Source organism: Crotalus tigris, unplaced genomic scaffold, assembly GCF_016545835.1.
Source record: "Crotalus tigris isolate CLP2741 ecotype Arizona unplaced genomic scaffold, ASM1654583v1 scf7180000017588.1960692, whole genome shotgun sequence".
In the NCBI taxonomy this organism is placed as follows: domain Eukaryota; kingdom Metazoa; phylum Chordata; class Lepidosauria; order Squamata; family Viperidae; genus Crotalus; species Crotalus tigris.
In genome coordinates, this window is record NW_024096494.1 from 1,928,862 (window position 1) to 1,952,911 (window position 24,050).

General features: G+C 35.4%; 2 protein-coding genes across 7 annotated transcripts; one reads left to right on the top strand and one right to left on the bottom strand.

The window, feature by feature from the left end:
- The first annotated feature begins 70 nt into the window (after positions 1-70).
- Positions 71-14,872, top strand: LOC120316732 (cholinephosphotransferase 1-like). Its single transcript, XM_039362679.1, has 9 exons — positions 71-358; positions 1,821-1,968; positions 3,419-3,560; positions 4,593-4,677; positions 6,981-7,112; positions 8,688-8,846; positions 9,636-9,761; positions 11,766-11,876; positions 14,662-14,872. The coding sequence occupies exons 1-9, from the start codon at positions 128-130 to the stop codon at positions 14,704-14,706; spliced, it is 1,179 nt and encodes a 392-aa protein (XP_039218613.1). The 5' UTR covers positions 71-127; the 3' UTR covers positions 14,707-14,872.
- LOC120316742 (synaptonemal complex protein 3-like) lies at positions 12,247-23,913 on the bottom strand. Of its 6 annotated transcripts, XM_039362735.1 has the most exons (9): positions 23,286-23,419; positions 22,149-22,287; positions 20,709-20,790; positions 18,592-18,626; positions 17,467-17,584; positions 16,517-16,616; positions 15,464-15,562; positions 14,878-14,982; positions 12,247-14,741 (listed from the first exon to the last, which is right to left on the bottom strand). In XM_039362735.1, the coding sequence occupies exons 1-9, from the start codon at positions 23,325-23,327 to the stop codon at positions 14,688-14,690; spliced, it is 774 nt and encodes a 257-aa protein (XP_039218669.1). In that variant the 5' UTR covers positions 23,328-23,419; the 3' UTR covers positions 12,247-14,687. The 6 variants fall into 6 exon arrangements, with proteins under 6 accessions (XP_039218669.1, XP_039218659.1, XP_039218630.1 ...); XM_039362725.1 differs by lacking the exon at positions 23,286-23,419 and adding an exon at positions 23,847-23,913 and having other exon boundaries at positions 12,247-14,982; XM_039362696.1 differs by lacking the exon at positions 23,286-23,419 and adding an exon at positions 23,826-23,905 and having other exon boundaries at positions 12,247-14,982.
- Between the last annotated feature and the right edge of the window lie 137 nt (positions 23,914-24,050).

The following is a 24,050-nucleotide window of genomic DNA, read 5'->3' on the forward strand; positions in this document are numbered from 1 at the left end:
AGCTCCCAGCCTGCCACTTCCTGCCCGCCTCCAGCCAGGCCAGCGGGCTTCCCCGCCCCCGGCTCCTCCCGTTGCCGCTGCGCGGGTGCTGCCTCTCGGAACTAGCTCGGGCCAGTGGGAAGGCGCCATGGCGCTGCTGGAGCCGCTAAGCGCAGCGCAGCTGAAGCGCCTGGAAGAGCACAGGTACAACGCGTCCGGGCGCTCGCTGCTGGAGCCGCCGCTGCAGCATTACTGGGTTTGGCTGGTGGAGCGCACGCCGCTCTGGCTGGCCCCCAACGCCATCACGCTCGTCGGCCTGGCCTTCACCCTCGTCCCTTCGCTGATTCTCATGTACTACTGCCCTAGCGCCACCGAAGAGGTACGGTAGTCCACGCCGGGGAGACTCGCCTCCGCCGTCGCCCTTGTGGATGCGCGCTTCCCCTGGTTTCGCTTTAGCGCTCTCCCGCTATGGGGCATTGCGGAAGGCGGAGGGTCAGGTTGCCGGGAAAGAGAAAAGGTTGGGCCGCCCTGGAGTTCAAATTCCAGGGGTTCGCCCTGTCCAGCCTATTCAGCAGATACTCAGACTGATCGACAGCAGTGTTAAGATCTTAGCGTACTTAGGATATACTCTTTAACTCGTCTCGTGTGAACTGCCCGGTAAGCTTTCACGGAGTCTTGCAGTTCTTTGCCGTGCACACTTTCCGTAAGAGAAGCTCCCCTCCGCTCAGGGGAAGAAGGGACTTATTGTTGGCCAATCCTGCAGCCTTGTGGTTAGAAATATGATGGGCTGTGGAGTCCAGTGTGTGCAGATTGTGCTGAGAAAGGTCTGTGTTGGCTGTCATAATTTTTTTTTAAAGAAAATATTTGAGTCATGTTGGAATTTGGGGAAAACGAAGTAGCTCAATCACAGAGTTTGTGTAGGTGTGCATTTATTTAATGGTTAGACTTACACCATGCCTTTCCTGTGCTAAGGCATTTAGGATTGGCACTTTGGATTAGACTGGTGATCCTTGACCAGAGTCACAGTATGTACGTTTTGAGCTGTTCTAGTAGAAGCTAGGAAAGGGCTGATTTTAGACATTTTTGCCTCTCTGAAAGAGAAATGTTTTTCATTTATAAAACAAGTTTGTATTTGCATAATACACACAAAGATACAATTTTCTTTTTGTGGAGTTTCACTGCTGATGACTCCATAGATATATTAACTTCTCAACAACAATAAGTAAGTGGCAGCCTCCTTTTTAAAGTTCCCAGTCGACTTTCCTTGCTTCTGGGAGTTTCTGATAGTCTGTATCTGAGGACTGCCAGGTTTGACCCTGCATGATTTTTCAAGATTGACTACTAGATCATAGTCCATGATGCATATTATTATCAGCCCAATTTGCTGCAGAATGAAGGCCTCTTCACTGAAGATGATTTATTTTATGAGCTCAGTTTCCATAACTGCCCATCTCATCCAAGTGACTCTTTATGGTTTGTAATGTACCATGCTAGTCAACTTTGGATTGGTAAATAGATATTATTTAACTTTCCTGTCTTGGCTCAGAAACAATGACTGGCCCAAAGGCATTCAGCTGGTTCCTGTTCCTAAGGGAGGACTAGAACAGGATCTCCTTGCTCATGTTTTTTTAGTAAGATAGAGAAACTGTAGACCAGGTTATTAGCTGTAGTCTTAATGAGTGCCTTATCGCTGGTTTTGTAACCTACTTTAAGATACAATGTGCTGAAGACAAAGTAGTGATTAAGGGGAATGTCATAACAGATGATCAAGGCCACTCTGTCCTTATTATACTTATTAGATGAGAATGGCAGAACAGCTTGTTTCTGTATATTTGTTTCAGGCTCCTCCTTGGGTGTTCCTCTTTTGTGCATTAGGAATCTTTATTTACCAATCTCTGGATGCGATTGATGGAAAGCAAGCCAGAAGAACAAATAGTAGTTCTCCTTTGGGAGAATTGTTTGACCATGGCTGTGATTCTATTTCAACAGGTAACTTTTTAATTAGTTTAGGCTTGCATCATGTACTGATAGAGTTGGAAGGAGGTCTTTTAGTCTAACCCCTGTAGACTAACCCATGCAGTCCCCTCCTCTAGTCAAAATATAGGGTTGCTTCTCTCTGTGAATTCAATCCATGCCTTTCTAGACAACTTGCCATAGTTCAACAGACCCCACTCTCAAGTTCATCCTACAATCCTTCAGATGGAAATGAAGCCACCTTAACACTAGGCCTGTAAATTGCTTCCAGTCTAAAGGGGAAATGTGCTTTGATGCATGTGGGCATGTAATAACTTTTTGCAATTCTTTAAATCATTAAGTGACTTTTTCCTACATCTAATGGCAACTCCAGAGGGCTGTCGTGTGTCCTGGGGGGGAGTCATTTTTGAGTTTCTACTTGCTATCTTGAGTACCCTTGCATACTCCATATCCAGAGGGCTGAAACAAGTGTCACCATGCAGAGCAGCCCAGGAAAGAAGTCCTTCCATCCTGTAGAACAAACATTCTTTCTGGGCAACCAAAGCAATTTCTGTCGAACATTTTCATCTAAAACCAGACTGAAATTTGTCTTTCAAAAGGTAAAGGTAAATCTTTCCCTTGTCCAGTCGTGTCTGACTCTTGGGTGCGGTGCTCATCTCTATTTCTTAGTCAAGCATTGTCCAAAGACACTTCCATGGTTATGTGGCCAGCATGTCTGGGTACACAGAACACTGTTACCTTCCCACTGAAGTGTTACCGATTTATCCACTTACATTTGGATGCTTTTGAACTGTTAGGTTGGTGGGAGCTGGAACAAGTAACAGGAGCTCATCCCATCATGCAGCACTCAGGCCTTGAACTTGGCTGTCAGCTTTCCAGTTAAGAAGCTCAGCTTCTTTAACTGCTGAGCCATCACACCCTTTGGTCTTTTAAATATTTAATTAATAGAATTGATCACAGGTAGGATATTTTTAAAAGGAAGAGCAATTTGAGAATGGAATCACTTATCCAAGAAGCCAGACGGCTATCTGTTTGGCATACTTTAAACTGGATTTCTACACAAAGTTGGAAGTTGGATTCAAGAGCCAAAATATTATCTTCTGGTTCTATAAACCAGCTCAACATATATGAAGTAAAATGAGTAGAAGCGAGGTGGTAATTTTTTAGATTAAATGAAGATCATATTAGCAACAATTCCTGGAATGGAGAGTATTATTTTTTATGGGCGCTCAGCTCATCAATATTTTTTTAAATACATGGTGTCTTTTATAAAGCAGGGGTAAGAAAACACATAGGTTTCCTAAGATGGGTGGAATTTACTAGTTAGTGTGGGGATTCTTTTTCCCACTTAGTATAGCTTCCATTTTACTTACCAATGAAAGGTAAGTACTGGTTATGCCCAAAGTCTTATTTTATCGATATTCTCCAAAACAGCTATGAAACCTAAATTAATTTGCCTTTTCAGTATTCGTTACTGTTGCAGCCTGCATTGCAGTTCGCTTGGGAACAAATCCAGATTGGCTCTTTTTCTGTCTCTTTATTGCGATATTCCTGTTTTACTGTGCTCACTGGCAAACCTATGTCTCCGGCATGCTCAGATTCAGCAAGTAAGTGAATGCCTGGATAACTGAATTTGCAACTTGTCTTAAGAAAAAATTACTGTCACCCTCAACTTGGACACCAGGTTTTTTTTTTCCTGAATCCTAGTAGGAAGTATGTTATTTGTGAATTCCATGCTGAGTTAATAGTACATCAAATGAGATGATAATACTTCACAAAGGAGTTTGAAAGCTAGGGAGGTTAGATGGGAAGGATCAAAAACTTTGCAGGAAAGGTTATAAGATACTAAAGATGAGTCAGAAACCTTAAACATCTGCTATTGCTTTCAGCTACTAAGATTGGGATGAAAAGGGGATGAAAAGAGTCCTGGGTAGCACAGTTGTTAGAATACAGCATTGCAGGATAACTCTGCCTGCAGTTCAATCCTGACAAACTCCAGGTTGACTCAGTTTTCATCCTTCTGAGGCCTGAAAGTGAAGAGCCAGATTGTAGGAGGCAATATGCTGACATTATAAACCACTCAGAGAGTGCTGTAAAGCACTATGGAGCAGTATATAAGTCTAAGTACTATTGCTATTGCTATTTTTTTTAATGGTTATCAGAGAGAAGTTCTCTTTCTGAAGCTATTGTCTGTTTTAAGGAGCTCTCTGGCTCGGATTTAATCCCGGTTTAGGTAGAAGACCATGAAAAGAGACAAAGTTTTACTGGTGTCCAGCAATTAGTATTTGGTCAGCAACAGGCAAATAGGTAGATGTGAAGTTTGGTTCACATATATCCCAAGTTATGATTTCTTAATTGCATCAGGATTAGTTGGATTTGTATCTTACTTTGGGTAGGAGGAGATAGTGATGCTTTATTTATATTTCAGCCATTATTTCTGCCAATTTATACATTGAATTAGGAAAATATAATTACAAGAAATAAAATAAATTATTAAGCTACTTTCATTATTAGTAGTAGTTCCCTGATGTTTACATTTATTTTAGAAAAATGTTTGAATAACCTTTGGCATATGAATCCCCATTCATTAAAAAAAGTCACTGGTATGAGTTAATTTCTTTTTTCTTTTTTTGTTCTAGAATTGATGTGACTGAATCTGAAATAGCTATAATAATGATGCTTTTATTATCCTCATTTGGTGGAACAAGAATGTGGGACACAAAGGTAAGTCAATATACCTACAGATTTAAATATATTTTCATATCTCTGAAACGTATTGATACTAAGTGATTCTAATTCTTTGCATTTTGTTGAACGTTGATTTTTCCTACTTTTAAATGTTTATTGTGAGATGCCTTTTTGCATTTGTAATGCGTTTTCCAGTGCATGAATTCAAAACTACGTAAAAGAAAAAGACTCCACATGTTATAATTAAAGTTTGTATTAAATTACTGCAATTATTTAAACATATGATGTTCCATAATACTCCCAGTTCTCTGCTCTTTATTATGTACGTGTTACCAGCTGTCTGTTGTTGTTCTCAAACATTCATGTACCATTCAAAGCTGTGCTGAATTTATTGCTATAAGTCAACAGGATGCATCTCTCTTTTATTTTCTGAAAATTTCAGAGCAGATTGTGCTCCTTCTGCTTTCAGAGCTGGACTATTTTTGTCAATATGGTAGGATTTAGATCAGACATGTCAAACTCGCAACATCGCGCAACGTATCAGAGTGGTTTTGCCATTGCTAGCAATGGGGTGGCCGTGGCTTCTGGATGACACGTCCGGCCCACGGTCTGGCAGTTTGACACCCCTGATTTAGATTTACAGAAAGTAATAAGAGAACTACTGTTCAAAGGAAGCATGAGCTAGTTAGGATGACCTCTTGAAAATGTTGACAATTACATCCACTAGATATTATTTGGATAACATAACATGGATAAATGTTGGATAAATCTGATCTTTTTACTGGCGATATCTTAGCCTCCCTGGACTTTTCAGCCTTTTAGAAATCCAGCAGACTGAGTAAAAAAAAAAAATTAACTGCATTAAAGGCAATAACGAAACCACTGCATAAGTATTTATATAGTTACAATATACACTTTCAACATTTTACATTTATGAACATTTAAGCAATTCATAAGCATCACTTGGCTGACTTTATTCTTGAAACTGATTTAATATTCTGGCATACTTGAATTATTGAATACCTGCATGAAACCAATTCAGTGTTCAAATATTATTACTGAAACTTTTCCAGTTTTCTTTTGAAAATGATTTTTTTCCTCCCTGAAGCTAAATGTAGACAGCTAAACTACTCAATTTAAATCATCGTCACTGTGCAAGTTATTTTATTGGAGTAATGGATTATTTAAGATACAGTAATCTCGGAAATTGCATCTTAGGCAACTTTGTATTCTGAAATGTAACCTACTTGGTTACAGGATTCATTTATTTTGCTTTTCTTTTTAACCTTTTGCTGCCTCTTGGAAGTTTCCTTCTAACTACAGTTGAATAAAAAAAGGTAAATATTTGTGCTAAGTTTTATTAGCTAGAATATGTGGATAATACAATCTTGAGATCTGATCTAAGCAAAATGGGCAGATGGTATTTGCATTTCCTGTGATGTTTACAGCTGTATAGATCAGTGAATATGAAGGAACTATCCATTTTCTGGAAATGCAGTTGATGGTATATAGGTAGACCACATTCAGCAACTATTCAGACTTACAATGAACTTACAATTCCACTGAACAAGGAGACTTAAGAGCAGTCCTTGTAGTTGCAGCCGTCATAGCATCTCTGCAATCACATGACTGCAGTTGGGGCACGGTTGTTGAAGCGTCACATGGTCATCATTTCTAACCTTCAGTGCCAGCTTCTGACAAGCAGAGTCAACGAAGAAACTAGCAGGAGGTTGCAAAAGGGGATTACACGACATTGTGTCCTAATGACTGCAAGGGATTTGCTTAACAACAATAACTGGAAACTATTCAAATTGTCATTGTAAGTTGGAACAATTGTGTAACATTGTACTTTATGTAGCAACAGAGCTGCTGCTCTCAATTACTGCTGTTAAGCAAAGGCTACCTGTATACTAGTACAGGGGTAGGCAACCTTGGCTCTTTTATGACTTGTGAACTTCAACTCCCAGAATTCCTGAGTCAGCTATGCTATGCTGAGTCAGCTATGCTGACTCAGGAATTCTGGGAGTTGAAGTCCACGAATCATAAAAGAGCCAAGGTTGCCTACCCCTGTACTAGACTATACAATCAGGTCCAGTTACTGTACTTAAGAATGTTTTTTTCTTGATTCCAAATTCAATGTCATATATAATTGTAAGATAATTTAAAGAATAGTGCTTGTGTGTCCAGTCTTCAATCATAATCTGGGATTGCTAACAGAATTTTTGGATATGAGTGGCATTTGCTTGTAAGTGAAGAAAAATGGATAATTCAGATAAATTGCTAAGTTTCAGTAGTTGCAGAAAGTTTTAAACCTTTTAAATGATCATTTTCTTTACAAGATCCCTCTGCTAGAACTAGAGCTGAAGATATTACCTATTGCTGCTTTATTGTGTGGGACGGTATTGTCAAGTTATACTTATTTCCGAGTAATCTTTGGAGGCGGTGTGGGGAAGAATGGCTCTACAATAGCAGTAAGTATTTGTAAGATGTTAATTTTGGGTTAATGTAAATTTTAATTAATGCTAATGCAAATTGAGTGTTATTTTGTGTACTCTGTTTTAGAAAGCCTTAAATGCAATATGCACTGTGAAATGTACTAATAAAATTATGCTATAGCTTGAATTGCTCTACAGCTTCATATTACAAAGGAGAAGTGGAAAAGAGATAATATAGCAGCCATGAAATTTCTAGATCAGATTATTAATTTAGTTCTTAAGTATCTGTGGAATTTTTGCTCACTCTTGCTAAAAGTTCTCAAAGCAAAGCCAATCAAGCAACTTATCAAGCAATTTGATAAGCCTTTTTCTACTTCTACCTGGTACAAAAGCCAAAATCTTCTTTAAAAGATTTAGTGAACTATTGGGACACACTAGCTTTTACTCTTCCTGACAATATTAAACTTTCTAAAACTACCACTTGTTCAGCAATTTATTCAAAGTGATAATGGCAATGAACAAGGAGGACCTACAGCCATTCTCAGAGTTCTGGCTGTCACGCTGTCCCCACAATCATGTGATCATAATTTGAGTGCTTGGTTACCTGGATCACGATTACACAATCACAACCAGCCACAGTCACATATTCTCCATTTGTAGTCTTTCCTGCCAGGTTCCCACAAACAAATCAATGGGGAAGCTTGCAGAAAGTTGTAAATTACACCTATAGGTCATTTCCACCATTTTACTCACTGTTATGTGTGGGCACTGTAGATTATGAGTGGGGCTGTGAGGGCCACTCTGTAACAACCCCCACCTGCCTATTCTGTGTAGCAGCCCCCAAAGGCCTGGCCATGATCCATAACACTTACCTGTGGCCCTCGCCAGCCCCATTTGCCTGCCTGCATCCCCCAACAGCCTGTCTGTACTCAGAAGCATCTGTCTTCAGCCTCTGCTGACCTGCTTGCATTGAGATGTGTCCATCTGTAGCACTCATCCACCCACCTGCAGCCCTCACCTGCCAAGCTGCTTGCCTAGGGTTATTTGAGGTTTTCTCTTAATGACCCGCAGTCTCTGGGTTTTGATGGCAAAACAAGATGCAGTCACATGATGTCTTGATTTAGGAATGCATTGCTTAGTGATGGAAATCCTGATCCCAATTGCCATCATAACCTCGTCCCCTACATTGCTTAGGAATTAAACTGCTCTGGAAGGTTCTACGGCTTGCTCTAAAAGCATTTGGAAGCTTCAAATGGTGACCAATCTCCTCTCCCAGTTTGCAAAGATTATCCATTGAATTCTGGGTGATTTCGGAATTCTGGTTTAATATTTAAAGATCTAAATTGTTTGACATCGGATAGAATAAGGCAGATTTCTTCCATGCATTTCTTCCGACATGCATTTGATTTGATTTGATTGAAATTCAGTAGATTGTATTGTTTTGCATAGTTTCTAAGGGCTATTATATTTTGGGTATTGCTAATTATATTGTAATTTGTCTGTTATATTTTAACATCTACTTATGTTTACTATTATTATTTGAGCTACAGAGAGAAATAACAAAAACATACCTTATTAAAAAGAATACATAAATGCCTTTATGTATTTCAGGGAACAAGTGTTTTATCTCCAGGCCTTCACATTGGTCTAATTATTACTTTGGCAATAATGATCTACAAAAAATCCCCAACTCAACTGTTTGAAAATCATCCCTGTCTGTATGCCTTAACTTTTGGATTTGTGTCTGCAAAAATTACACAAAAATTGGTGGTAAAACATTTTTGATATTTGGTGTACATATAATATGTTTAGCTGATGTAACCCAAGTATTTTAACATATTAAAGAATGCTAAAAATCAGGATTAATGTGATATTAATAAAAATGTCGAAGTAATACTTTCTTTGATGCATATTCACCAAGAAAAGAGGCCCTTTGAGTTCAGTCGAATTTATTTCCAAATTAGTGTGATTAGGATTGTAGCTAATGTGGGCAAATTGAACATATGTTTCTTAAAAACTACTTAGAGATCTAGAATATGATGATAGTATATAAATTCAATTTTAAAAGTGGACACTTACTGCAAATTATGGTTTATTAATACAAACAAACAAAACAAAGAATGATTTCATGGTACTATTTTGCCAAAGCAAATATTTGCAAACAATATAGTTTCAGATCTTATTATTAAGGCCACATTTACTGGACATCAAGATGATCTAGAATGTATGTATTTACTCCATGTAAATCCAGTTTTAATAAACATTGAATATATATTGTATATTACAGTTTCTATTCTACATCAAAATTATTAAAGTTTGTATCTGTGATTAAGTACCGCTACTAGCAGACAAAATCTGTTCAATATTTTTGTAGTTTTTATTTTATTAAAAAGTGAATTCTTACTATTCTTACTGAGCATACATTCTAGATCAATTTGAATGGTTTTTGATTTTATAGCATTTTAATATCTCCCAAGACTTGATAGTATATTTGCATTGCAAAAGGTTAAATAGAATCTAAAGTCTTAATTTAATAGATAACTTAATTTCTGTTTATAGGTAGCACACATGACAAAAAGTGAGATCTTACTTCAAGACACTGCCTTCATTGGGCCAGGCCTCTTATTTCTAAACCAGTACTTCAATTGTTTTATTGATGAATATATTGTTTTATGGGTTGCACTGGTAAGTAAATTTCCATTGAATTTGCATGTATTCTATTTTTAATGTAATTTTGTATATGATTACACATAATGTTTGGTAATTTGAATTTTGAGTGGATTATCTAATTTAGAAATCAAGAATTGAAAGAAGTTATTTTAAAAACTGAAACATACCTAAGCGGTCTGAAATAAATGATACAATTTTGTAAGAATTTTAGAAAAGTCTTTAAAAAGAAGGTACAAAGACATATAGCAGCTTTATTCGTAACAAGGCAGCGATAAGGAAAAGGCACAAATGGCTGTGCTCCTCAAATAATGGATAGTGATTCTTCCAGCGAGACAATAAAGGAAAAGAAAATGTGGAATTAATCTACCTTGAAAACGCAAATCCCTTATGTCTTAAAATAGCCTCCACAAAGTATATAGTCTTATAAAGAAAATATAATGTCATCATTCCTTATCTGTCCAACCTATGCTAGAGTTTATCCAAAGTAATCTAGATTTAGATAAAATGAGGTCATAAAGAAGAACTAATGTTATTGAATCATACTGAAACATTAAATAAAAGATTTAAAAATCTTTAAATGTCTTTTAAAAGATATCAAAATGGCACCATAATAGTAAGCTAAAAGAATCACATTATTACTGAAAATGATTATGAGTTGACAGCATAGTCTTGAAAGGATGAATGATAGATATTGATTGTGTGAGAACACTGGGATAGGAAACCCAATATCTTTATCATATCCCTAGAAACTCTATGCAATGTAGCATAATTATCCAAACATCTGTAGGAAATACTAACCAGGAGATAGCTTAAATAAGAATACAATTGACATACATCCTTTCCTGTTGCTCCCCTGAAAAACCGGCATACATTACAGCTTTATTGAAATACAGCAAATATTTCCCCTTTGAGTGGACCTCAATTACTGTAAAAGAATAGAGTGAAATCTTTTTTCTATAAGTCATTTCTATAACTCATAGGGGATGGAGTTTCTATCTGAGAAGAAATCTGGCACCAGCAAAAAGATGCTTTGAAAAAGAAGCTAAGTTAATTTGACCAGGAACTAGTTATTTTCCTTGAACATGTACTTGTGAGAGAAATTAACATGTATCAAACACTAGTGAATAAAGACTTTTCAATTTTTGAAGTTAATGAAATTATCCAGTTGTTATTTGAGGACATTTCTGCAGAAACTCCATCATACCATTAGATGATATGAAAAAAAAATCATGAAAGTGAATTATTTTCCATAATTTCTAAATGAGGATAAAGACAGTCTCATATTTTTGTCATATAGTCTATTATCATTTTACATTTATACTGATTAACCTGCTTTTCAGCCATAGCCCACATTCCCTTTGTCTCCTGTCTAAATCCAGCTTGAACCTGCTTAACTTAAGAACTTGTTTGCTTATTGCAGCCAAGAAAGATTCTAGCAGGCTTTCTTGTCATCTTTGCGAATACCCTTAAGCTCAGCTTTCCGGACTCTCCTGTGGAAAAAAAAAAGTGAGGGAAAAAAGAGAGAATAGAATGCCATGAATTTGTGTATGTTTAGGCAGGAACATAACTGAAGAGAGAGAAAAGACTGCACCACATGATGATTTAGATTTACTGTTAATAGCTGTCACTAATGGATTGAAATATATCATTATATTTGCATGTATTAACACCAACTTAGAAGAGGAGGCAACCATGGCCTTTTATTTTTCATTCATTACTCTGTAATTTATTGGATGCACAATTGGAATTTTCTCTTTCTGGGGGATGGAAGAGTGAGAAAATTAAACTTTATAGTTTATACAAAGACATATTTTCTATAATTGTACAGAACAGTAAAATATTAAAAGTATTACAATTCTCACTTGATTGGTAACTTTATTTTTTTTATTTGGCTTTACAAGAATTTAAATTATCTGCTAGAGCCAGTAGTAGGATAAAAGTAAGAATAATTCTGCTTGTATGCAGTAGGTGCTGTAATATTAACTTGTAAGATTTCTTTTTCCCCTTCTTCATCTTTAGTTCATCTCGTTGTTTGATTTGCTGAGATACTTTACTGGACTATGCCTACAGATTGCTGCTCACCTTCACATACAAGTCTTCAAGATCTCACCTCCTCAAGCTTTTGAACAGGTTCACAATCATAATGAGTGACTTATAATTAAATGTGAAGAAAAGAAGAAGTAGGGGGAAATCTTGAATTATGGAAAATATTGTTTTAAAAGAAATATAAACCTGAAGGCTTTTTAAGCAAACCAAATATATGAAGGAGTTCATAAAATTTCAAATTATACTAAGACGTGTAGTTATTTTGAATCACAGAAGCTTTTGTTAAAAGATAACTAATCCCTGTGTAAATACTTTGTTTGTATACACATATGGTTAAAAGTCTAAAGCAGGTAATCACTAGCACGGACTATTCCATGAATAAATTTGACTTTTTAGGAGAATAACTTTACGATTAGTATATAGGTAGAAAAATAGCATTATACATTCTGTAATGTCTTGACCTTTCAAATTAGCTAAAAATTTAACCAATGTAGATAAAGAAATCAGTGATTAAAAGGCTATGGTATTCTTTTCAGGTCATACAAAATATAGTTTGCATTTTTGACTTTCAGTTGAAGTTTGTGGTAGACAGAAACATTTAAACATTTTCCGCCTCTGGCCTCTGGCACACTTTTTCTCGTAAGCTGTAGTCCTCAGCTTACAATGGCAATTGGGACCTGAATTCCCATCATTAAATAATGCAGTCATAAAGCACAACATCAAGTGATTGTCACTTAGCAACAGCAATTCAAGCAGTCCCAGCTGGCTTTACTAAATTGCATTGGCTGCAATTTTTGACCAGTTTCCCTATTGACTTTACTTGTGGGAAGCTGGCAGAGAACATCAGAAATCATGATCTTGTGATCACAGAGATACTGCAATGGATAGAAGTATAAGGAGTCATCTTAAGTACCATTCGTTCAGTGCCACTGCAACTTTGAATAGGTTGTTGAATAGTCATAACCCAAGGACTACCTGTATTTGCTTTTCATCATATACAAATATGGGATTGGATGCCCTATTTTGCCATTGCAAATTGTAACTTCCCAGACAGCAGTTTATAAAAAGGAAAATTTGGGGCTGGTGTGGGGAGGGTAAGTACTTCAAAGTTTTGGATATAAGAGAATGAAATCAATCCCTTTTTTCAAATGTGAAGCCATTCTATTTTTGAACATAAACTAATCTGGTCCACTACATTTAGAGCAACAAAAAGTCTATTTTCATTTACAAAAATGTGTTGCAAATACATGCATTTTTTTGGTATAAAATAGACATTAACATTTTAGAATATATTTTGCAGAGCAAGCAATGTATTCTTCCTTTTGAATGTTTATGTCTCTAGAAAAACTTATAACCATAATTCTTTTCCTTATATTGTTAGATGAGTTTGTTTTGTTATGTAACACTGATGCATTAAGTTTGTTAATTTATGAATTTATCTTTCAAAAACTATTCCTAGATTATGGAAAGCAAATATGATGTAGGAGCCATGACTGAACACATTTAATAGACATTATGTTTGATTTCAAAAAATGTGTCTCATCTTAACTTTGACACTATAATAAAAGCAGTTGTAGGTGCAGTCAGGATAGTTTGATTCTTTTTAAAATATTGCTCTCTGGTTATTATTTTTTGCTGTTTTCTATTGTACACTTCCATAAGGGAATCAATCCCAAGTGGCCACTGCTTATATGTTAAGTAAAAAAAATTCCAGTCTGCACCACTAATTATTATAACATCTCTCTAGAAATTAGAAAACCCAATAGAATTATAAGAACAATCTATCACCTTGAATTTTAAATGAGGTGTAAAAAAAGCCTCATAAGCTGATCTATATCAAAATCATATTTACAGATTCAGTTGAAAAATTGCCCTTATGCAACTATGGTGAATTCTATATAGAAAATCATTAATTAATGGAGTGGCATTATGGTAATTAATAAGTGCAAAACCTTGATATTTAAATATAATAAAATATTTCAAGCAAATTTTGGTGAAAAAATAGAAGAAATATATTTAATATTTTTAAAAAAGAAATCAGATTTGAAACAATTATAAATTGCTTTAACTAAGTATTCCATAACTGTATAAATACTGCATCTGTAATGTTTGAATGTGTGTTAGAAGTATGAAAATGTAAATTATCTTTAAAATTTTTGTTTCATAAACTCAATGAATCAATCTTTTGATATTTCAATTGATGGTAAGAAACATTTCAGTTGGAAATTAGTGCTTTCTTACTCTTTATTCAATAATCACTGCAATGGTACTTTAAGGGTTTTTAATTTAATTACATAAATTTGTATTTTCAAAACAAGTTTGATGTATCAATTAACTTCTAATTTTCCATTCAAATAGTACATTATGCCACGTATTAATACATTTAAATTAATACAGTACTAAATCTGGAAAACATAGTGTAATATTTTACCATATGATAGTAAGGAATTTGTAAACAGTATTGTTCAATTCTCATGTTAAAGCACTTTATTCTAATGTGTGTAATGCTTCCCCCCCCCCTGGCTTTTAGGACTTTTTCATTTTGACTTGAATTTCTAATTCAGCTAATGGACTTTTGTAACTACTGTGCCTAACTAGGAATAATCCTACACTGTAATATTTTGAAGTTTACAAATACTGTCATAACCAGGTATTTACATTTGTAATTTGAAAATGAAGGAAAAACGTTATGATAAAAGAATCATAATATTGTGAAAATGAAAAAACAGATATTGTTTTTAATTACTTGTTGATTTCTCTTGTAACAATGAAGTATTCAGACACATATAATTTTTAACATGGAATGTGAAACAGTCTCTTTTTTTCTCCTCACAATAGCTAATGTGTATATATGTATCATGTTATTTAGGTACAAGTTGTTTCTCCACTGAACCATCAAAATAACATGGACTGAAGAGATTTGCGAACAGTTGCCATCTCTTGCTGTTGCTGTTATGAGAAAGAAAGAAAAATATATTGATCAAATGCAGCATTTTGTATCACAGTACTCTTAGCTTGTGAATTATAAACAATATCTTTTCTATTTAAGTCACTGAAATTTTCATAAATCAGTATAAATACTTACTGTGTCCATCATGATTTTCTTTTGCAACATGGACATTTCTTTGCGAAGTTCACTCTGTGCCCCTGCTAAAAGACTTTCATGAGTCTTTTCCATGTCTTCCATACTCTACAATTAGAATTTGCCTTCATGAAAACTGGACAATAATTCACATCAAGAACACTCTTTCATTTGTAAAGTTAAAATATAGACTAAATCCTTCAAATGTTTAGTATTCTGAGGAACATAATCTCATATAGGGGAAATGTTAAGTTACCAAGATAAAATTCATTTGGAGGAAATTTACTAATCTTGGCACTACAAGTTCTGAAGTGATTTGGGAAGAAAACCTGAAAGATAATAGAAAAATCACTACATGCATCATTTATGTATGAAGAAAGCTTGAAAGTGGAACATTGTTGAGATGATACATATTACATAAGAAATTTGTCCAGTAATGAAAATCAGATGTTGGATTATAGTATCAACTCCAGTATGTTATACTGGCATTGTTAAGACTGATCTCAAAATTACATGATGGAACAAAAATTAGTAGAAATGTGAACTTGATAAAACTATGTCCAGAACTACCATTTGATTTAAAAATGACCTTTATAAACTGCTCATATAACTGCTTAATTGTTTTCAGCCTCTGACTTTGAACTATTCTTGCTTGCTGGAAAGCTTTCTGTTGTTGTCGAAATACATTCTGAAGGGGGAAAAAGTATAACGGTTAATAAGTTGATATAATTCAATTACAGAAATTTTCCTTGTTGACAAAAGACATATCAGGAATAGACTTATTCCAAGTTTTATGGTGCTGCATATTTTCAGTTTCAAAACTGTTTGTGTACACCTGAATTCAACTTGAATCCTTGATGTTCAAGTTTATTTTGGGAAAGAGATCGCTTACAAAACAATTTGGGATAGCTGGTTTAAGACTCAGTTCTGGCAGAAAGGAAAGTTAAAGGTGTCTTACCTACTTACTAACTGGGCTTAAATCTCACCTGTTTTAAGCAACCTTATAAACTGCTTGACTTTGTTAATTTTGATGAAGTGCTTGACTTTGCTAATTTTACTTGAATTTCCTGCACTCTGTGTGAATAAATATCTTCACAAAGTTAGGAATGCACACAATTTTATGCCACTGAATATTTCATCTTTTATCTTTGATTATTGATTGATAATTTCTCCTATACAAGTCATCTTCAACTTACAACCACATTTAGGACCAGTATTTTTATTGCTAAGCAAGGCGGTTGTTAAGTGAGTTGCACTGATTTTATGACTTTTTGTCAGTTAAGTGAATCACTGCAGTTGTTAAGTGAATTGCAGTCATTAAGCGAATCAGGTGTCCCCCATTGACTTTGCTAGTTGAAAGCCAGCTGGGAAGGTTAAAAATGACAATCGCATGACCCTGGGATGTTGTGAATGTCATAAATACATGCTGGTTGCCAAGTGCCTGAATTTTGATTGCATGACTGTGGGGAGGTTGTGACAGTTGTAAGTATGAGGACTGGTTATAAGTCACTTTCAGTGCAGTTGTAACTTTGTTCACTAAACGAATGCTTGTAAGTCGAGGGATACCTGTATCATAGGAAGAAAAAGCAGAAGTTGGCATGAAATAGCAATCTGATGGTTAGTATAATAGAAGAAAACAAACCGCTAGCTTTTCTTCCTGTTCCTCTGCTTTCTGTATATCGGCATCCCATTGTTGAAATACATGCAGGAACTGCTGAGAATACTCATGGTTAACCTTTTGCCTACAATATATATTTATCATTACAAAGAGTGTAATATGTAATATCTTGTAGAATAAATCCACAGGAGTGTGGAATAAATGCTGACTTTAACAAACTAAATTGGCATACTTGTGGGAACTCCTGGAAGATTGCAGACTTTAATGCTTTAAGTATCAACATTGTGGCATTTTTTAATATACAAACAGAAATGAAAATCAATGATTTTTTTAAAAAATGTTTAAAAATGTTTTTATTTTTAAATCCCTGGGTTAATATAATCCAGATTCATTCACATCATATGTAATCCAGATACTAAAAAAAGCAGCTAGGATATTTCTCCAAGGGCTAAAAGTTTGTTTTTCAGTAAGCAAAATGCTGAACAAAATTTAGTCATAATTTACATATAGTCTTTGACTTTATGACCAGTTGCTTAAAAGTCATGATGGACTCCAAAAATGGGACTTATGACCCAAAGTTCTCATATCCAGCCGCCATGTGGTCATGTGACCATATTTTGAGCACTTGGGAACCAGCCCACATTTATGGGGGTTTGCAGTGTCCTACGGTCAAGTGACTACACTTTGTTTTTGCAGGAAACTGGTGTTTACTGGCAAAAGCTTACCCTATAGCAAAAAAATGAGTTCATTTAAAAACCATGCTCACTTAGTGATCACAGGGTTTGCTTTGTGTGTTCACTTAATGATTGCTGCAAAAGTGTAAAATCAGATCCAGTCACATGAAGACTGGCTTTATAATGGTCATGACTTAGGACCGAAATTGCAAGCTCAATTACAGTTGTAAGTCAAGGACTATTTGTAAAGAATTAAGTAATGATTTTCCTGTGAAATATATGATTCTTGAAGTAACTGACCTTTGTTCCTGTTGTGTTTTCCAAACAAATTCTATTTTCTGGTTGCTTGTTTTAAGGGAAGCTTTTGTATACATTTCTAATCTTTTCCTTTTAGCCAGAAGAGCTTTGTTAATGTCCGCTACAGTAAGAGAATTGTACAGTGTGTTTTTAGCAAGTAGATTTAACACTTTGTAATAAATCCAAACATTACTATAGCAACTTTTCAGACTAATTTTGAGTATTATATACATTGTACACCTACCTATAATATTTTCAATAAGCCAGTATGCTGATAAATATTGAATCATTAACATTATCAAATGGATAAATTCTACTACAATACCAAACTGTACTGGTAAACATAATGTGCCCTAATGTATGATGATCAACAGAAAAAGCAGTAAAACAGGTTTTCCTTACAGTTCCACTTAATCCTTGAAAGTTTTTCAGTAAGGCCATTTCAAAAGTTTAACTTCACTTGAGAACCAAACTGGAAATGCATTAATTAACAATTTTAAGAATGTGCTATAAACCTGATAAAGTTTAAATCAAGGGTCCCCAATCCCCCAGTCCGTGAACCAGTACGGGCCACAGCATGCCAGCAATTGGTCCATACAAACAAGCAAAGCTCCATCTGGGGGATGCAGGTAGCACACAAAATCACATACTTTCTGGTCCCTGGAAAAACCTTTCTCCACGGAACCGGTCCCTGGTGCCCAAAAGGTTGGGAACCTCTGGTTTAAATGATTGTAAGTAAATTATATAATAAACTACATATAAACAAGAAGCAATTTCCCAGGTTTTTGGGAAGAACTTGATGCACATGACCATCATACCAGCAGGTACACAGAAATAAAAACAAAATATTGACTTTAAATTGAATAAAATTTAGATATTAATTCAATGTTAGCTGACAATTTTGAATACATTAAGTATTCAAAAAGTATTTTACCTACTATTGATGTTGCACTTCAAATATTAATATATACTGAAGGATCTTATGAATTGATTTACCTGGTTTATATTATTCCTACCTACCCCTCAACTCTTCTTGGAGAAATTACAAAAGTAGGAAACCTAAAATACAGTAAAGAATGTAGAATAGTGTTACTACATTCAGCTCTAGTGACATAAATTATGACATACCTCCAAATCGTTCCAGCATATTCTGCACTTCTCCACTATAAAATAGATTAATTTTAAGAGTAATTTTTGTACATTATAAAAAATTATATTTCTCATATTGTTTTGTAGCAACAAAATAGAGATTTAACATAGCATAACAATTATATAGTTAATATGTACCCATATACTTAATATTTGAAATATACTTTCCTAAAACATGTTGTACAATCAATACTGTGAATGGCACCTATCAATATTAAAAATACGGTAAAATAGAGAAAAATATAGAGATATATTATTAAAAGAAATAATTGAAGGTATTACCTGTGAAGAAATAACTAAGTAACAGTATTATCATTAAACTGTGGTTACTGAATTCCTGAGTTCAATGAATATTCAGCTAATTCTGGACCAAGCAATCAGATATTTGTAGCCTACATATAATATTATAATCAAACCATTGTTAAGTATGTGACTAGCCCTTCTGTATTCAGCATATGCGTACTTTATTGCAGCCACCTTATGTCTAACTGGATGAGAATTATAGCATCAAAGGGAGGATATTCAACGATGGTATTTTATTTATAGCTATTGCTGGTATGCTCATCTTTATTTTTCTTATCATAAAAGTAATTGTGGAAGATTAAAAAAACTGAATCAAATTTTGTAGAGATGATGAGGCAAAGCTTTATTTAATAAGTTCAATAGTTCTTATTTGGCTTACTATTAGTTCATTTACTATACAAAAAACAAATGGATCCTTGTCAAATCAAATTTGGATTTCAGGTTGCAGTTCTATAATTTCTTTTTTTAAAAGCAACTCCCGCTTAATTCAGATAGATGTATTTCCTATTTTTACTATGAAAATATCTTCATTATAGAGCAATTTTAACATTTTAAATTAAGTTATACAGATAGTCCTTGTGTTACAAAGGCAATCAGGGTTGGAATTTCCATCAAGTGACAGTCATAAAACATGATGTCACATGACCACTTAGAAAAGGCAATTGCTGCCACCCTCACTGGCACTGTTAGGCATTAAGGTCATTAAGCAATAAGTTCCTTGCCATTACCTGCTGGCTTTCAACAACCATAAGGGAAGCTGGTAAAAAGCTGCAAGTCTTGTTGGCTTGCAAGCAGGCTGGGAGATAGATAAGTGGCTGATGTCAGGTGGAGGAAGGCGTGCAAGTGGCCAGGGAGGCACAGCATAAGTGCAGCAAGGGTCCAGGAGGGTGGGCAGGTGGGCTAGTAAGGCAGGACAGTGGGATGGCATGTAAGTGAGGAGATTTATCTGACCAACTTGTGACCTTCCTTGTTGGCTTCCTGTTTGTATGAAGCAAACAAGGAGGATCACAAATTGCAATCACATAACTGCCAAAGCATGGAAGCAATATAAGTGCAAGTCAGTTGTCAAGCATCCAAATCACAATCATGTGACTACAGGGGTGCTGGGATGGCTAGAACTTTGAGAGCCAGTCATAATCACAACTTGTTCAGCATCATTGTAATTTTGAATGGTCACTGAATAAGTGGTCGTTAACCAAGCACTATGTATATTTTGGTATAAATTGCTAAAATATCTAATATATCTAATATGGAGTTCAGCATATCTAGTCTGAAAAACCCAGGAAAATTTGTTGGTTGCAAAGAGTAGGTGTTTTCTGAATTTTTGTTATCTAATGGCCATCCAGTTTTGCAAATATGATAGTCTTATTCTATTAGCATGTGGATTTATAAATTCTGCTCTGTGTGATGGTTATAAGTCAATTTCCCAATTCAATTCTTAGTTTAAAGAGAGACTGAATGCTTGAAATTTCTCATACTTGTATTTTTTGATCCAATCCAGTAATTTAACAAATTCTTGTTTCTATGTAAAATAAAGACAAACTTTATTTAAAACATGCACACATTTTTGCAATGCCATCTTACACTGACCTGACAATCTTTCTATGCAATATCGTATGAGTTGATATACAGAAAATTATTCGTAAGTTGTCACCAAACTTACGAAAAGTTTTATACATATGCACTTCTGATTGTGATAGACTACTATAACTCTACTGCTGTGATTATAAATGTATAATTACATTTAATATAATAGCTGTGCATCAAAAAAAATGAGTGAGAAAGCAATTTACCCAACATCATCCTCAACTCCTGCATGAGGTAAAGTTACTGAAGGTCTTTTCTTCCCATGTTTATCAATCACTGGAGCTTCATCTTTACAGAAAAGCAAAATATAAATTTAATTAGCTGCATCACCAGGAAAAGATGAAAGAAAACAGGTCAGTCCTCAGTGTTCCTCAAGCTGTGTGAACCACCCCAAACACCGAGTGTGTCTTGTAGTGTCCACTCATATGCATGAGGCCAATGAAGCTGTGACATGGTAATTACATTCACTAATCCAATCATACTTTCGCTACTCAAATTTAAAACATTACAAATTTTCATAAATTAAATCCTTATAGTTCTATGCTGAGCCTGATATATCAAATTATTGTGCATTACTTATTTATTTATATCCCATATGGAATATTTTATAAATAACTCAAAATGGCAAACACGTACAATAAATTGTCCTTCCTCCTCCTATTTTCCTCACAATAACCCTGTGAGGCGAGTTGGACCGAGTGTGTGTGACTGGTCCAAAATCACCCAGCCAGCTTTCATTATCTTCTGTGTACATTTTTCTGTGAGGACAACCAATAAAATAGCAAAATGAAATATATTTCAGAACAAAATATGGAAGAGTGAACAATAATTGTATTGTTCCATTTATATCTGCAATATTTATTCAGCCTAACAGCAGCTCTCCAAAAATCCCAGCAGAATTTCTTCCTGTAATATTTTATTATTCCGAAGACTGCATTTAAAGATTTTATACATACAAAAAAAGGTTGTACTATCAAGTCACACACAGATTTTAGGGTTAACGTGCAAAATGGTTTCATTAAATATTAAAATATTATTTAATTTCTAATTAATTTTTAAAACGTTTTAATGCTTTTAGAGAATCAGCTATACTTTTTTCAGCACTATACTTTAGTGACATACTCATGATAAAAATTATGCAAAAATCTTAGCTGAAATAAATTACAAAGCATATCAGTTTGTAAAGACTGTGTCCAAAAGTTTTGATATATAGTAATCTTTTGTGGACTAGAGTTTAAGTCACAATAAAACTTTTTGTTTAAATTGCCGTGAATGTTTGTTGTTTTTAGTGCAACAAACTGACAGCTACAACTTGGAAAACTGTACTGTATGTAAACTTCAGAGCTCTTAAGTGTTTTGAATTAGTGCATGAAAAAAGTTCAGATGCCTCTAAAACACTAAAAGTATAACAGAATTCTGCTGTTTCCACTCTCATAAGCACAATATGAATATATTTCTTTAAATGTCTATCAGGCTGTTTTGGGGCACTTCTACATAATTATTGATAATTGCTTACTTTGTTTACTCAACTTTCCACCTCTCAAAACCTGTCTGTAGATAAATTTCATATGACAGATAACTTTGAGTTCTAAACAATGGGTATCTGGTGTAATAGTGGGTTTTATTGATTAAGTTGACTACTGCACCTTCTCTAATGTCCTCGTCAGAACCACTCAAATGTTTTTTTGGGTCATCTTCAAAGTTATAGACATGTACAACTGAATCTTCTTGTGCTAATTTGGTTGTTTTTCCTGTGGATTTTCTTCCTGATGGTGCCATGATTTTCTAAATGCAGTAAAATTTACATAAATGTACATCATCAACATTCAAATGTCACATTTGTTTAATTAAATCTGAATACAGAGTAGTTGCATCTTGCATCTTTTTGTAAAGCTAATTGGAATTCAGTAATGTTATGTCCCTTATGTGCAGAATTTCTTATACTATACAAAGACATTTTTCACAGATGAAATTAGTGTGAGCTTATGAGAAAATACTCGTCTAATTTTTTACTGTCACTATACATAAAACAACTATTTCATCATCCAAGTTTAACTGAATAAACCAATCTCATAAATTAACAACCTAATTTGTTTTAAGTAAACTGCAAAACAGACCAAAATACAATTTTATTATTATTCCAACTTTATAGAATTGTTGGCTTATTAAAGTTGTTTGTGGATCAGTTGCAGTTCTCAGTATCTGGTATCTTCATGTTTCAATATTTAAATACTGTAGTTGAAATGCTAGAAAAGTCTGTTTGTAGTGAGGAGGCTTTAAAATACACACACACACGCGCGCGCACACACAACCAGTAGGACACTGAATTACAAGATTATAGTTCTGCATTTTATTACTCTGGGACTGGTTGTTGCCAACTTGTATTATAAAAACTATATACTGTACATGAAACACAGACTGAAAAATGCTTCTTAAAAGAGGCACAGTAATGTCTTTTTGGTATCAAAGCTGTCTTTGGGATAGGATTTTATTTGTATTAGACTATAACATTCTCTATACATTTGCTGGCTTGTGAGTTACCGACGCTAACAATTTTGATTGGAATATGCAGACACGCTGAAAGTCTATATATAAATAAAAGTTTAATAAATGAGATGAAAGCCTTTTCTAAGTATCCTATTTCCTTAATCGGCCCATCTTTTCCTTCGCCTTTCCTGGAAGTCTCTCCCCGATGCGCCCCTGGAGGAAAAAGGATAGCGCAAAACGATCCCTCTGCTCGCTCTTCAAAGCAGCCGCTGCCTCTTATTTCCCGCCCAAATCACCTCAGAGCCGAACTGGCGGCCCCGCTTTCTGCCTGAGCTCATCTCCCCTATGCGGACGGCACAGCAGGCCACCAGCTACCCACCTCTCGCCCAGCCACACATGCACCCAGATTATCCCTCCCGCTAGTTTCTTTCCGCCCCAAGCCCCGCGCTCTCCTCCCCCCACGCAGAGAGAGAGATTTAGAGAACATGCCGCCCGCACCCAGCTCTGCTCTCCTGAATCCTCCCCGCCCTTTCTTCAAAGGCTCGGTCTGCGCTTGCGTCAGAGAAGACTCTGACTCTCGAGGGAGCGTGCCAGGCTGGGCCGTCGACCGCGGGAATTTGGAGTGGCGAGATGCTTACTTTCCTTTCTTCATGACCATTGAAGAGTGGGAAGAAAGGAAGGACACCTACATCCGCTAGAAGATTGTGAGATAGGGGACCATATATAAATCGAAATAAACAACACACAGGCACATATAATACCCAAGATTGTGAAATGGGCATTTCTATCAAAGCACACAATCCAAATATAGCTTTTTGAACCTACTGCATCTCTACCTGGTGTTGTTTGAACCTAACCTGGATGCTTTTTCACCTAAACGTCTGAACTAGTTCACAAAGCCGCTTTTCAATTCCACTCCGCAATCTGTTCCGGAGATTCCTCCCCCCTCCCACGGGGCGTGTGTTTCAGTTTAGAAGTCTTACTGGAGGCTTAATACTCCCCCCCCCCCCCGCATGCCTTTCCATATTTAGACAGTCATCCAGCACCAGTGTTTGGGTGAA